Here is a 16,973-nt window from a genome sequence, read left to right as displayed (position 1 = left end):
TTTTAAAGATGTTTCTAGAAATTTGTTCATTTTGTCCAGATTGTTCAATTTGTGGGCATATAGTTGTTCATAATATTTTCTTGCAATCCTTTGTATTTCTTTGATGTCCTAATTCTCCTTGGCTATTTAAAAATAAATCTAGAAGCATGTATCCTAAAACATAGAATGGGAAGAAAGGACATTGGACATTTAAGAATCCATGTCTAAGTCTTGATATATCCTCTTTTTTTAAAAATACATTTTTTTATTTCAGAGAGAGGAAAAGAAAGGAAGGGAGAGAAACATCAATGATGAGAGAATAATTGATCGACTGATTTTCTGCATCACCCCCTCTGGGAACTAAGCCTGCAACCTGGACATGTGCCCTGACCTGTTGGTTCATGGGTTGTCACTCAACCATTGAGCCACACAGCTGGGCTGATTGCCTCTTAAAAAACAATTACTCCAAGTTCTGTGATAGTCTGATATTCCTGAAAATAAAAATAAAAAATACTTTTTACCCCATGTGGATATTGAGGATAATATTTATTTTTGTATTTTCTTAGCACATGAACTAATAAAATACCTTTTATCTTTTTTAAGGTGTTAAGAATTATTGCTAGTGTGGCTTTATAAATTGGGGAAAAAAAGAATACAAATAATGTCTGCAGGCTCAGAACGAGCCAATATAAAACAGATATTTTCTGTTTAATCCTGTAATGTCTTATTTATACAGTGAAGCTTAACTTTTCAAATATTTAAACTTGCTTCTGGCTTTTGTCTTGTTCTATGTTCAGCCCTCTTTGTTATACATTTTAAAAAAGTGTTCTGGTGTGACGCCATTACAAGATTAACTTGTCTGCCTATTAATTTATGCATGGTTTTAAACAGATCTTTTAAAAATGTAGACACTGTCTGGTTTTCAGAAAACACAACCATCCTCTGTATTTGGATATTTTCCCCTCTCAATGTCCAAAGATCATTCAGGTTTCCCTAATACTGATTCCTCCAGTTTTCAAAATGGTGATTATGTCCCAAAATTTACAAGATAGTCAAGACTGAAAATCTTAAGGGTCCACACAATTTTGAGAAATTTTGTATTTGGAGTTGAAATTACTTTAGGACTAGAAGCTAATGAATTTTATTCATTCACACATTGGTGCACTCTACTGAGGCAGCTATCACAATGTCCAAATAATAGTGTCCCTTTAGTACCTTTTAATGTTAAAATGATAAGCTTAATTATTTACATAATGTTATCCTAAAGATTACTAGGCTTGTTTTAAGCTGTGGAGCTAAGAATATTTTAGAATATGCACAGTAATATACCAAAAATTAACTTATTTTATTTCTTACATGGGAGCATATGCAGAAGCTCTTTATATGAGAGAATAAATATGTAAGTATGGTCCAGTTAATTTTATACAGAGGATGTTATTTCTGCTGCTCCTCCTTGGTCCCCAGATATCTCCTTAGAACACACACACTTGTTGCAAAGCACAACATCTTCCAGCATGGTTTTCTTAGTGTTAATTGGTGTTAAATGAGGGTAGAGTGAAGGCAAGTTTTCTGGTTAAATAAATTTTGGGGGGAAAATTTTGGGGGGAAATGTATTTTTTTTTTTAGGGGTTGTCAGAATCTGGAATATGCCAATATTCAATCTGAAACTCTAAGAGGGGAAAATATTACACATTTATAGAATTTTTCAAAATTTTTTTTCCAATGGAACCTGTCTTGAGAGACTATGTTGTGGGACCTCTCTCTCCCCTTTTCAATTCATATCAATTAAGGTTCATATCCAAATTTTCTTCATGAGGCCATTCTCAATACCTGCAGTTGGAGGTCATCGCTACCCATTGGGCACATTACAGCACTCTTATGGCTCTTAGAATCCTCATTGCCATTGTAAGCTCAATTCATTTTTTTCTTTTTCCTCTTCCTCCCTCCCCCCTCTTACCCTCTCCCCCTTCCTTTTTTATGGTATTTTTGTTCTCCACTAAATTGAAATCATGGACCATCCACTATTCCAGCGTTTTTCAACCGCTGTTCCGCGGCACAGAGATGTTGCCTGGTGTGCCGTAGGTGCAGACAAGACAAGAATTTTATAATTTTTCACTATTTTGTTTACTTAATATTTCATAATAAAGTAATTATAAAATACTTTCTTTGTGTTTATTTGATTCCTATTCAAGAGAATTACTTTATATATAGTCAATATAGGCACAGAGTTAAATTTTTTAACATTTTCTAATGGTGGTGTGCCTCGTGATTTTTTTCATGAAACAAGTGTGCCTTTGCCCAAAAAAGGTTGAAAAACACTGCACTATTCACCTGTTTTCTATAACACCTAACATAATTTTATGTTTTAATCGCATAACTTTGTAGGAACTCAATAAATGCTTGCTGAAGGATTGGGACTATCTATTCTATTGCAAATGTTTGCTATTAATTTCAACAATTCCTCTGGAAAATGTTTCTTTATCCATTTGAGATTAAGTAGACTAGACTTTTATTTTTAAATGAATCTTTATGCTCAAATTTACACTGATTTAGAGTGACAGGGAGAATAATTCACCATAGCCAAGACTTCAACTTTAAAAAAAAAAAAATCAAACTTAACCAGAATCATGCAAGATTGTTTTTATTAAGCTCTGTGATTAGATTACAGCTAAGTATTTCAGGGATTACTTAATTTGAGAAGAAGACATGACATTGTTGGAAAAATTTCAACAAAATCTAAGAACTTCACAACTACTGGGAAAACAGAATACCTCTACCCTACAGTTAACAGGCACATTAAGTACTTCAAGGAGCTGTTAATGGGAGGAATCTTAAGTGACAACTGGTCCTCTTCTATACAATGATTATCCTGGACAAGTAGCTACAAAGGAAAGCACATGACTATGATGGGGACCTAGAGATATCTTACATCTAAATCCACTCTTTTCATTACAGATAGGACTTGGAGGTCACATGTCAGAGGCAAATGATTCAGGATAAGCTACACGTAGTAAGTATTCTATGTCATATCAAGGCTAATATGATTAGTATTTTTTTTAAAAAAAAAAGTCAAGAAAACAACATTTTTGTATTTAAAACCCACCATAATATATTAGTGACAGCATGAGATGCTTAGCCATTGAGGATTCTTCTCTCTTTCCATGTGGTTTATGAGTTCTTCTGAGAAATTTTCATTGTGACTGTCTTCACCTCTGTGTATTCATGGAGACCATATTCTCCCCTAGAAAGAGTGGGGGGAAAACCCACAGAATTTAGCACAGCACTATAAAACGTAACATAGTCTATGATTTGGTTCCTGCTTATCTGGCTAGGAACAATGGAAGATATTTTCTGTGTACAGAGCATTTCAAATAGCAGCTAGCCAACCATAAGATATGTGGTCTTACATAAATCTCCTTGTGGGGAAACTTTCAAACAATTATTTTTTATTGCATTTCCAATGAGCATGTATACTCAGTTGATTTTCACAGAAATTGTCAATTTTTGACATTGTTCTACTTATCCATAAAAGAGCTCACCACACACAACAAATTCTAGGTTAGGTTAAAATAAGTAAGACACGGTACAAGAGGAGAAATAGTAATATACAGGGTGGGATAAAAGTGGGTTTACAGTTTGTATGGAAAATAATGAAGAAATACTAGAATAAACTTTCGTGTACTCACAACTGTAAACCTACTTTTGCCTCAGCCTGTATAATCCATTTGAACAGTATAGAAAGATTTCTAAATTCAAGTAGATTTCTAAATTCAAGTATATCTTATCTTAGTTATTCACCACATGTGATTGGCCCAGATGAGGGATTAAAAATGATCATGATTCCATCGTCATTCTAACATGTCCTATTGAGAGGGCTTGAAACGAAGTATTTTCTGGCTGCAGTTTTAATATCTTAATTATTAATAGAATAAAATAAAAAATATCTGACCTATTGTTAGATAGTTTTCTTTCTTTTTTATCTATTTTGTTTTCACAAAGGGGAAATTTATAAAAACAAATTTCAGGCCATTTAGACTTTTTGTGGTTGCTGGGTTTTTCTAGTCATCAAGTCCCTCCCACTTTTTTAAAACTCTTAAGTACAACCCAAATGATCAGGAATTAACCTGAGTCAATCAATTGGGACCTGGTATGTTATCAGGTTTATCAAGACCTTCTACCAGTTTTCAAAACTGACTATGATTTGTTCTTTGTTAAATAGATGACTAAATAGATGGCTAAAAAGATTAGGCTACATTATTCTCTGTATTGTTTTGATCAGAGCATTCAATTACATGCACCTACAAGTACTCTTAGAATCATATCATAATGCACATGTAGGCGTACAGAGGAAAAAGATCTTGATCCTTTTCTACCCCTCCCTTCTAGCAATGTAGGCAGGTTTGTAGAAGGCATCTTTTTCTCCTGGGTAACCTAATCCTCTTACACTGATTATTTTCTTGGGCCATTAGGCTTCAGAAAATGCCTTCTAAAAGCTTCAGTGAGCATGCTCTTCAAAGTAATTAAAGGGTTTAGCCTCAGTTGTCTGAAACCCATTAAAGGATAGCATTTTATCACACAAAGTTAGAGAAATTAATCCATGATTTTTGCCAATAGACTTTCCATTGTATTTTGAGTTACAGGACACTTGAAATTGTCAGGACAGTATTGTGATCATTGTCATACTCAGGTTGAAGTAACTCCTGCTCCTTAATATCTATGCATATACAATGTCTATATATAACACAAAACAACTCTTTATTATCTTACTCGTCTGTGGGTGACTAGTTCTGTGCTTCTGAAAGCTTCAATATACCAATAACCTGGTATTGACTGAATGCTGGTCTGTGTCAGTAGGTCTGGAGAGAGGCCTGAGATTCTGCATTTCCAATGGACTTTCAGGTGATCCCCATGTTTCTCTCCCGGGACCTATACTATAGTCACAAGCTGCGTATGTTTTCCACTTTGGACCCAGAAATGAGCCAGAAACGAATCAAGTAAGGAGGAAATGTTTGCTGAGCTGACTTAGCAAATATAATCAAAACAAAATTCATGTGAGCTCTCTCTCTAAGCTCAGTAGTTTATAAAATTTTCATGCTCCCCTTTTCCAAAAAGAACAGGAGGAAAGACATTTTTTGTGAGGTGCTCAGAACCAATGGAATTTGAAATGGCAGTTAAGTCTCAACTTAGCTTAACAAGTATCAATGAATGCAATTACAAAAGGGGAATTTCTGTCATTTAATGAATTCCAGTGCCAACACCATGATCTGAAGTCCAATGAAGGTTCGGGCACTCAGTGTCACCACCACATTGGGGTCTACATGCCACTAGTTTTAGGTCATTAAGGACTCTGTTCCCACTTGATGAATTCTGCCTTTCAATCATTGAGGATAAATTATAATTGAACTCTTAGAAGTTGTTTGAAGTGATTGCTTCAATAATTCCTTTGATCATCTTGTAGAAAATGGCTTGTTTATTAAGGTTGCCAAATTTGGTTTCAGGGGGACATTAGTGGTAGCATCCTCAGCTATAATTTTCAAAGTAATATATTTACCATAAAACTTTTTTGTTTGTATTTTAAGGAAGAACAGTATTATGCCAACATTCCAGATTTTCAAGAAATTACTGAGGGTTGGTTCCTGTTTATCATCTTTCTTTCTCAAATTCCTTATGCCTTGACCAAATTGTATTAAACAAAATTGGCATGTCCTTCAGAATAACCTTTGTTACAGCTTTTTGTACAAAGTAATTATAATATCCATTATTAGAGAGTCTTTTGGCAAAACTAAAGAGGTCGGAAAGGCAGGCTGCATTTGCTGAGTCCCCACTTTGTGAGACTGTCAATGCTAGTGCATGAACATGCGGTAGGGCAGTAGGTCATTTTACTCTCTCACGCATCTTAACAGGAATGTTAACATCTCCATATTAAACGGGAGAAAACATAGGCTCAAAACTTGTACAACGTGGAGCAGGCTGGCAAACAGTGGAGTCAATTCAAATGAAAGTTGGTTAATCTACAATTATGTTTCCTTTACTATGCCATGCACTTTTTTTTTTTTTTTTTTTAAATATATTTTATTGATTTTGTACAGAGAGGAAGGGAGAGAGATAGAGAGCTAGAAACATCGATGAGAGAGAGTCATCGATCAGTTGCCTCTTGCACACCCCCCACTGGGGACATGCCCGCAACCAAGGTACATGCCCTTGACCGGAATCGAACCTGGGTCCCCTCAGTCCCCAAGCCGACGCTCTATCCATTGAGCCAAACCGGTCCCGGCGCCATGCACTTTTTTATGGGTTGATCTTTTGCCACTCTCTGCCTCCTCAACAACATTCTAAAGTTGTCCATGGCTTTTCACTGCCCCACTAATAAGATGGAATCAAATTCTGTTGAATTCAAAACTTAGGACTCATATTTCCCAACTCCTCCCACCAGTCAACCAATACTAGCCCCTCAACATGCCACATATAACATTCTGTTCGGAACCGCCTCTTCACCACTTACGGAGTTCCTATACTTGTTTTATCCCCTAGATCGGTGGTCGGCAAACTCATTAGTTAACAGAGCCAAATATCAACAGTATAACGATTGAAATTTCTTTTGAGAGCAGAATACCAACTTCTGTGCATGGGCCATGAAGTTTCAAACACACTGTACGTGCGGGCTTGCACGTGGTATTTTGTGGAAGTCAAGGGGCCAAAGAGCTGCAGGTGGCTTGCGAGCCTCAGTTTGCCGACCACTGCCCTAGATCAACTCCTATCTTTTCTGAGATCTCTTATTCTATCATTTAGTTTTACTGGATTTCTACTAGTTACAACCATAGAATCTTAAACATGTAAAGAAGCTCATAGACCTTCTACTTTCTCCCACCACAAATGCTGTCCTTCAATAATAATGTGCTCTGCACTTTAACTGCTTTACCTCCATTAGGTATGGACTCCCAATCTAATACAACATCTCATAGCATGTGTGGACTATTTTGCACTATATATCTTGTTACACATTCCTCCTGCCACCACAATTACATGAAGGATGGGACATGGTATCATGTTTCTGGGACTCCCTGGACCTTATATACATACAAGTACTTAATTAATGTATATTGAGAAGGAGGTGAATAATGTTATCATTTCCTTCTTTCACCAGCTCTCCAAAGACAGTTGGTTCTTTGTAATGTTGCTGACTTATTTAAATGACAAAGTACATGCATTCATGACCTATAGACACTGAGACTCACTTTTACTTGTTATTATAAAATGGGCAGCTTTACTATATTTGATTCCATAAGGTTTGTATATGATGTCCTTTTTCTTTAAGACTTTAAAAATTTTTATATTTAGCAATAAATTTTTTAAAAGAAATGAAGTGGTTAAATTGCTTGAACAAAAGTGTATATTTAAAAAGCAATTGAAGGTTTCTAAATGCATTTTTATGTATATTCTCAGTTTAATCATGACTATAAAACATGTTTTCCTTTGCTGGTGTTGCTAAATGGTTAGAGTGTATCAGCCCGCACATTGGAGGGTCACTGGTTTGATTCCTGGCCTTACATATGGTGAGTGTGGGAGGCAACCAACCAATATGTCTCTATCACAAAAATCCCCCACAAAATCCAATGGGTAAAATATCCTTATGCCTTGGGTGAGGATTAAGAAAAGAACAAAATCCTTAGTAAAATTTTCTTTTCAGTTTAGATTTTAGTACCAAGAAAAACTCATTCAGGTAATTTAAAATTTTGGAGTCTACATCAATAATAGTTCAATATTAAAAAAAAATTAAAAGGCACATTTTTAGAGGGAGAGAGAGAAACATCGATGGATGTTTCATCCAGGCACATATCCTGACCAGGATTCGAACCTGTGACCTCTTGGTATATGGGTTGACTTTCAACCACTGGGCGGAAAATTTTTTTTAGATAAAGGCACCGAATCTACTTAAGAGTATTTTCAAATAATTACAGTATTCTTATATTTGCACACTTCTTACAATCACCAAGTTGTAGTTTCCAGCTTCTTTCTGGGAATGTTTTCAATAACCAAAGTTAGTAAACTCCCACTATGAATAGTGGGAGTTTACTAAGATATATTTCCCTTCTGCCATTACCTTTTTGTATTTAATGGGTAAACTCAGCATTAAAAAGTTATTTGGCAGTATGAATCACCAGGAAAAAACAGAGTCAAGTTTGAATTTAAGTAGTAGTCTATGGATTAATTCCCTGGGAGTAACAACTATTTTTATATAATAAATATCTTAATAGAAGGTTATCCTTACAGTTCTCGTCCATTTCCAGACATCTTGAATCCACCAAAAGGACACTGGGCAGACACCATGCTGTAGCAATTCACCCTGGAAAGAAAGAAAAAAGTATATTATAGATCATATTGAACCAACAAAATAACTCCTAAATCTGGAATTTTAGAAATTCAGTGAGTTAAGAATTCCATTAATTTCAATATAACATATTCATTGCAATAAGTATAAATCAGCAATTTTTATCTCATGGCATAAATTATTAAAATCCTATGGCACACCAAAACAAATAGGTATAATTCACTCACAATGGATGGTTGTTGTTATTGTGTTTTGTTTTTTTTTTACAATCTAAGGGAAAAGAGGTAAGTGCCCCAGACTAAATAGTTAGGTATTGCATATTTTAAAAATTTTTTTGTGGCACACTGTTTGAAAATCACTAGTATATGTATATACAGCCTAGAAACAAAATACCAGGATACAACTCATCATGTGAATAGCTATTTGGTTAGGACATATATTCCTTAAAAGTTGTAGTTTGAATTATAAAAGATAGAATAGCTTGTATGCCATAGGACAAAGGCTTGCTAGAGACTGGAGTTTGTTGGCTGGGTTACTGCTGAAACTCAATAAGCTTTATAATTCTCTTGAATTATGTGCTTAACAGGCTACAATTTTCTTTTGCAATGAGACTATGTATCATGTTACTCAGTTCACTTTTTTCATTAATTGGTTCAATAACTGCTTAAACTGAGGCTTTGGCAGGAGTTGGATTTTATTAACTGTTTACTCCTTGCCATGTTTCTGAACAAACATAATTACAAAAACATGAGTGATTAGAACTAAAGGAAAAATTACTATAAAAGATTAAGAAAATGGAATATAGTTATGCAGGACATGAGCAAATTGTTTAGCTTTGAATTTCCTGGCGGTCAAAGCCAACAGTAAACATGACTCTCATTAAACATAAGAGAAAAACAATATTAAAGGAGGAACAACATTCTTTTAAAACGCTTTCTTCTCTTTATGCCATTATGATAGGTAAACAATAGTGTGATTTCTAGATAAATTGTATTATGCTTGGAAGAGCTTGGTTATTAATTGATCCTGATATAATATTATATGACATTTTCTCAGTTACAGCATTTGCTATCCATTTTTCAGAGTTCATATTTTCGGTGGACCACGGAGTTCTCATCCAGCCTCTCTCCCTGGAAGATAGTTCTCTAAATAAACTTACATTTTCATATATATTTTTAATATATTTTATTGATTTTATACATTTTCATATATATTTTTAATATATTTTATTGATTTTATACAGAGAGGAAGGGGGAGAGAGAGAGAGTTAGAAATATTGATGATCGATGCCTCTTGCACACCCCCACTGAGGATATGCCCGCAACCAAGGTACATGCCCTTGACCGGAATCAAACCCTGGACTTTTCAGTCCCCAAGCAGACGCTCTATCCATTGAGCCAAACCGGTCCCGGCTAAACTTACATTTTCAAAAGACAACTTGTCTCAGCTTTGTTTAATTATTCTTTCAACTGCAAAATTGAGTCATTAATTTTAAATTATGGGTGAAATCCCCCTAACTCTGGAATTCCGTAATTATCTGGAAAACACCAAGCAGTGACTGTTTCTGGGACAATGCCAGAACATTGTTGTGTTTTTAAGATATACAATAATAAGAATTTAGTTACCTCTGTTTTAATAGTAATGGAATTTCTGACTGGGGAGTCCCACGCCACTGTAGAATGATGTCATAATAAGCTTCCCAATCAGACAGGCATATAATATTGTGTGATTTCAAAAACCTGAAACTTAGTTTTTTTTGTTTTGTTTGTTTGTTTTTTAAGCATTGGAAATGAAACGATGTTTGCGCTATAAACAGAATTGAGGAATACTGAGTTAGAGAAAATATAAGTTCAAAATGATCAGCCTTGCCAATTGATTCTTTTTTAAAATTCCTTGTGATAATGGGAGCTGCTATGTCCACAAACTCTGGTTTTGCCCCTCAGGAACTGAGTAGTAGTGAGAAAGTTATCTAGCTTCTCTAAGCATGTTTTCCACTCTGTAAAAAATGACATGGTTACACTTACTAGGGTAGTTTCAAGGTGTAAGAGAATGTATAGAATTGTACTTTATATGGTGTTTGATACATAGTAAGTCTTTAGTAAATGGAGATAACTTACAATAGCAATGATGAATCTTATTAATAAATGTATCCTGGGATAATTCTACATTAGTCACTAGCCATTATAGAAAGAATCAGGCTTTTGAGCAGTGGTTCTCTATCCTGGTTATACACGAGAATCATGTGAAAACTTTGAAAAGTAGTCCTTTAAATAAAAGAGCTATGCCCAGGCTCAATCACAGAGAGGGATATAATTGGTAGGTTTAATGCACACAGTCCTCACCACAACTCAGTGTCTGTAGGCTAAATGTTCCTCAGATCACTCTAATGTACAACCAAGGTAGAGAACCACTGCTGTAGAGATTGAAATGGGTCTGAATTTCAGTTATCATTTATTGTGTGATCTTGATCATCTATTTAGTCTTGCTAAACTTTCATGTTTTTCACTGGTAAATTTAACTTACAAAAGCAGCTGTAATGTAAAACAAGATAATGAATATAAGGAATGCAATGCAGTACCTAGCATACATACTTGGAGCAAGCAATTTCAGGAGGCTGGAAGGAGTTAAAATATCCTTCCAAAATAGTAGAGGGTGTGTATGTGTTGTTTTGTTTTGTTTTTGGTAACAACTGTTTCCAGCAGGCCATGTGATTCCAAATGAAAAGGTTAAAAGTGCAGGCCATGTGATTCCAAATGAAAAGGTTAAAAGTAATCTGTTAATATAGTTATCATTGAAAATGGGTTTGACTTACCACACTGTCCCGGCCTGCAGAGCAGAGGAGACTGTTATGGCTTTATCAAGGTCTTTGGTGAAGATTCCTGCTGATAAGCCATAGAAAGTATTGTTTGCTCTCTTGATCACATCATCTAAAGATTTGAACTTCATGATTTGCTGCACTGGTCCAAATATCTACACACAAGAAATGAATGAAATATCAAAGTAACAGGTTAAAACAAGTATTTTAAATAATACTATAATTTTTTGCCTTATAAATCATCCTAAATTAAGATTTTGTTTCTCATCATGTGTAAGAATCAAAATGGTAGCTGCTGAAATACTAGGTTAAAATGTGTTAAGATCTCTTTGGAACAAGATGGGATACAAATAAGACATTATTCATTTTCTAGAATTGGCATTAATCTTCCAAGAACTTAATGATTATGCTTGAAATCATAAACTACAGAGTTGCTTTTCCATTTAGGAATGTTTTAAAATTTTTCTCTGGTTTTCTTCATCTTCCAAGTAATTACATAAACATAAACAACAAACCCAAAAAAGCAATGTTTATTCTACTAGATAAATGAATAGGCATTGATTGGTAGTAATGTTTTAAGTATCAGTTTACCATCAATTGAAATACCAACTATTATATTGGTCTTAAGATATTTTCATAATCAAGTTAGGTGAAACAACATGAATTTTTGTTCAGATTCTACACTTCAGCCAAATCTTACTCAATCTCATACCAATCTTACTCAATCACATACCAAACAGAATGATTCATTACTGCCAAAGCTTAAATCCTTATCCACCTCATACTAATCAAAGCATGAATTCATTGACAATGATTATAATCACAGCACAGGAAACAAATTCACAATTCGCTCGTTCTAGCCTGAACATTTTCACTTTTGCTGAACTCTCTAGTTAGTGTAGCCCAAACACAACTCATTCTGTGTCTTACCTCATGGTAGGAGAAAAACAACTGAGGCTTCTCTTAAAAAGTAAACTCCTATATTATTATTCCATAACACATATATTAAAAGTAAAGAGGGCTCCTCTGTTACCAGAACTTTCTCAGAAATGTCAATTAGAGAAGACAAAAATTAGAAAGGATAGTTTTACAATGTTTATTATTGCTCTAAGTATAGGAGGGGAAAGCTACCATTTCAGTAGAGGCTGAGTATAAACCCGAAGGTTATAAATCTAATGATATTGGTCTGTGAACCAGCTATTGTAATAGATGTGTTAATAGCTTACATAATTTTAATTGAACACAGCATATGGCCCCAGGCTCCTACTTTTATATATATGTTGATTTCAGAGAGGGAGAGGTAGAAACATCAATGATGAGAGCGAATCACTGATTGGCTGCCTCCTACAGGATTAGGGATCTAGTCCACAACTGGGCACATGTCCTGACTGGGAATTGAACCGTGACCTCCTGATTCATAGTAGGTCGATGCTCATCACTGGGCACCATGGCCTAGGCAGGCTCCTACTCTGAAGTAACACACAAGCTATTTACCATGAATATTGTAGGAACACAATACATGCTTGATGTTGTTTTTTAATTTTTCTAGTTCTATTTTCTGTTAACCAAGATAAGCAACAATGACAGATCTAATAAGACAAATATTTGAAGTCAGCAAATGCAAGTTTTAATTCAGTGGAAGGCTGAACTAATGTGGAGAAAATAAGTCGTTTGATTATCCATATGCATTTGCTTTTTTTTGTTTTTTTCTGTTTCCAGATCGGAAATGGTTCTGCACTTTCCCCCTAATTTGATAACATTTTGGGAAAGAAAATAACCTACTTAGATTCTGTCATTTCATAAACTTGAAATAAACATTTATTGAATGAACAGAATATTTAAAAAAAAAACACACACAGAGAAATTGGACCACTCATATATGGCTAATGGGCATGTGAAATCTATCAGCCACTCTGGAAAAACAGTTTGGGAATTTCTTAAATAAACTGCATTTATCATCTGACTCAGCTATTGTCCTAACTGCATTTATCATCTGACTCAGCTATTGTCCTTTTGGGCATTTATAATATACCAGAGAAATGAAGACTTAGTTCACACAAAAACCTATACACCAATGTTTATAGCAACATTATCCTTATAAGTCCCAGACTGGAAACAACCCCAAAGTTCTTCAGTGGGTGAATGGTTTAACTGTGGCACATCATACTATGGACTACTATTCCGCAATGAAAAGGAAAGACTGTTCTTACATGCAACAACCTAGATGAATCTATAGAGAAAGAATTGTGTTGAATGAAAAAAAGTGAATCTCAAAATGTTACATGAAGTATGATTTCACTTGTTTAACATTCTTGTAATGACAAAATTATAGCACTAGGGAATAGATTTGTGATTAAGGGAAGGCCAAGGTTGGGTAGAAGGGGCATGGATTAGGCTATTAAATGGAAGCATGAAAGTGTCATGTGGTGATGAAATGTGGTTCTGTGTCTTGACTGTTTCAATGTCAACATACTTGCTGTGATACTATTGTTTTGCAAGATGTTACCATTGAAGGAAACTGGGTAAAGAGTACATGGATTTTCCTGTATTTCTCCTTACTACAGCAACTAAATCTACAATTACCTCAAAATAAAAAGCTTACATAAAAAAACTGCATGTAATTTTATCCTTTTCAATTATTTTCAAAAGTTTCTTTCCAAAAGCAGAAAAGCAACATAAAAGAGACAGTTTTCTATTACTTTAGGTCTGTGAAGGGAGCACCTAGAAATTGTTCGGCCTTCTGATCTGTATTTGGCTGGATATTGTTGGCCTGCCCAAATGAATTCCTTACTATTTTTAATTTAGTCTCGATCACAACTTTAAACCTTTATCAAGAACAGAAATAAAAAGTAACATATACTGAGAAAGATGTTCAAAGAGAATTTAAGGGACCCTGTGTACCCACACGCAGACAGAATGTGGCAACAGAGGTAAGCGAGCAGAATGAAACCATTTACCTCCTCTTTGGCAATGCGCATCTCATCCGTAACATTAGAGAACACCGTGGGCTGGATAAAGTAGCCTTTATTCCCCCAGGAGCCTCCACCACATTCCAGCTTGGCCCCTTCTTTCTTCCCACTCTCGATGAGGTCCAGGATTTTCTCATATTGTTCTTTATCAATCTGTTTGAAAAATACCGCATGAAAAGGAAAAGAAACTTAGCTTGTAAAGAAAACACATTGTGTGTGGCCTGTTACAGGGGGCTTCAGAATGCTATTGTTAAGTCAGATAATCAACACAGCAGACGGAGGCTCAGATTCATTCTTTGAGTATAGTTTACTTTCATCTGACTTTTGAAGACCTTTTTGATGATATTTCCATGTACCTTGAAGATAGAGATTTGTATTTAGTATTTTTTTTTTAACAGTTGTATGGGAAAAGCCTATTGGCACTGCAAGCACATGACTCATTTTTTTTCATCCTGGAAGAAATGCCTGTTAATAATCAAGCACACTGGAAACTATAGTCCTGACTGAAATAAAAAGATAGTAGGAAATTCAACCCAGTACCAAAGGAACTTTGGTACTGGGTTGAATTAGAGCATCTGGAAAGAAGATGCTATGGGACTTTAGGAAGATTCCTGGACCTCTGTCTGGTTCTCCTCATTCCTGGTCATCCCTCATGGCTGGGTCTGTGCTGACCACAGCCTGGACATCCTTCCCACTTCAGGTCCCCTGGGGTCAATGTAAGTCTGGTTTTAATGTCTAGCGGTTGTCATCCCACTTCATAAAACTGGCCACATCTAAACATGTAACAAAATCACAGAACTTGAATGAATAAATCGAAAAATGAGTGCAGAGTTTTGTCTGGGAACACTAAGAGCACATCCCTCCCCTTCGTGCACCAGAATTGGTGCCACCTGTTGCCTCCATGCCTATGTTGGGACACTGAAGGGTTGGGTGACTCCAAACCACTGGGGAAGACTGTTTTGTCTCAGGTGTGGCTGAGGTGCAGTTTTAAAGGGATATCTTCAGAGATCAAGGAGATAAGATGAGTTACCAGACTAACTTGTCTTTTCTCACTACTTAAAAAAATGTTCTTTTTTATTTTCTTCTTGGATTCTGAAATCTTCCCTATCTTCCAAGCCCAATAAAAGGCTTTATAAAGTTCTAACTGCACACAACACAGCAACCATAGCCAATTAGATTAAATGCTATGTGAAAGTGGAAACTGTTTTTCTAAGATTGGCACAACATTCTGTACAATGTTGCTCAATGTTCCTCAATGCACAATATTTAATTGAATATTCCAAAAACAAAATGTTTCTTTTTCTTTTTTTTTAAATATACATTTTATTGATTTTTTTACTGAGAGACATAGAGAGCCAGAAACAACAATGAGAGAACATGAGAGAACATTGATCAGTTGCCTCCTGCACATCCCCCATTGGGGATTTGCCCTCAACCAAGGTACATGCCCTTGACTGGAATCGAACCCAGTACCCTTCAGTCCACAGGCCGACGCTCTATCCACTGAGCCAAACCAGCCTTGGCACAAAATGTTTCTTCATTTCCATCAGATAAATGAAGCTGTAGTATTGGTTTAATGAGAGGTAATATTTAAATTACTGTATAATATTTAAATATTATAATATGGTAATTATATATGGTAATTTAAATACAACCAGGCTAAGGGGTGAAGTTAGGTAGCTCTGCCTGGTGAAGATATCCTGTTAATAAATAGTCCAAGATCCTTGCACTTCCGTACAAAACGTCTCTGGCCTATTCTAATACATTAATCTGACTATGCCTCCAAAAATTATTTCTTTAATCTCATGATGTATTTTTGGTGACAAAGCAATCCCTGCTTATGCACTGGCATATAAAGGCTAAAGAATTATTTGTGAGAAAACGAATATGGTCATTCATTTCTAAAAATACAGGAATTTATATTTTAATGTATTGTTACTGACAATGTGGTCAGACAACCAGCACTATGTTATAGCAAAATGTGACTCCAAAATAAACACAGAGTATAAAGGGATAATACTAAGCTACTTATTACCTTGACAGTTATTTTTGAGCTTTTATGTCTGAATATTTGGCACTGCCTAACTCCTAAGATTTTCTTACTAGGATATCTTGCATGAGCAGGAAACTACAAGACAACCTTTTAACATATCTCAGCTATAAACTTTATGAGGTTGGATAGCATAATCTGTTTCTTTTGGCATTTCCAGGTACCTGTCCCAGGGTTTTGCTGATAAGTTGGGGTTAATCAAATTTATCTTTGGCTTAGTGAGTAAGTCAATAACAGTGTTTTCCCCCCCAAATCAACAGTGTGGAACAGCATATATGAATATTGTGAAAGAATAGAGCCTCTGAGCTTAATATGTAGTCTCTACAGCAGGATTTTTTAACAGTGGCCCTACTGACATTTGGGCCAGAAAAGTCTTTGATGTGAGTCTCTCCTGTGCATTGTAAGATGTTAAGAAACATCTCTGGCTTCTACCCACTAGGTGACAGTAGAAACACCCCAAAGTTCCAGGATTATTGTAACAGATAATCAAGAACGAACTGGGCAAGGAAGAGGGAAAATGTCACCTGTGAATAAGAGAAAGTTAAAGAAAGACACTCTTATTGGTACTGGTTCTAGGAAGACAGAAGAAAAGGGGAACTCTAAAGCAGTGTTTTTCAACCTTTTTTGGGCAAAGGCACACTTGTTTCATGAAAAAAATCATGAGGCACACCACCATTAGAAAATGTTAAAAAATTTAACTCTGTGCCTATATTGACTATATATAAAGTAATTCTCTTGAATAGGAATCGAATAAACACAAAGAAAGTATTTTATAATTACTTTATTATGAAATATTAAGTAAACAAAATAGTGAAAAATTATAAAATTCTT

The 16,973-nt window shown here is 35.3% G+C and overlaps 1 protein-coding gene across 1 annotated transcript in view; it reads right to left on the bottom strand.

Annotated features, from left to right (window-relative positions):
* Positions 1 to 2,604: 2,604 nt before the first annotated feature.
* Positions 2,605 to 16,973, bottom strand: part of ALDH1A1 (aldehyde dehydrogenase 1 family member A1) — a 44,487-nt gene continuing 30,118 nt past the window's right edge. The window contains exons 10-13 of the mRNA XM_036433795.2: positions 14,081 to 14,245; positions 11,121 to 11,278; positions 8,249 to 8,323; positions 2,605 to 3,220 (exon numbers count right to left, since the gene is read on the bottom strand). Coding sequence (XP_036289688.1) covers positions 3,148 to 3,220; positions 8,249 to 8,323; positions 11,121 to 11,278; positions 14,081 to 14,245 — 471 coding nt within the window. The 3' untranslated portion in view covers positions 2,605 to 3,147. The remainder of the gene's footprint in view (positions 3,221 to 8,248; positions 8,324 to 11,120; positions 11,279 to 14,080; positions 14,246 to 16,973) is intronic.

Source organism: Pipistrellus kuhlii, unplaced genomic scaffold, assembly GCF_014108245.1.
Source record: "Pipistrellus kuhlii isolate mPipKuh1 unplaced genomic scaffold, mPipKuh1.p scaffold_m20_p_12, whole genome shotgun sequence".
Classification (NCBI taxonomy): domain Eukaryota; kingdom Metazoa; phylum Chordata; class Mammalia; order Chiroptera; family Vespertilionidae; genus Pipistrellus; species Pipistrellus kuhlii.
The sequence above is the reverse complement of the archived record's forward strand: the minus strand, read 5'-3'. Positions and strand labels throughout refer to the sequence as shown.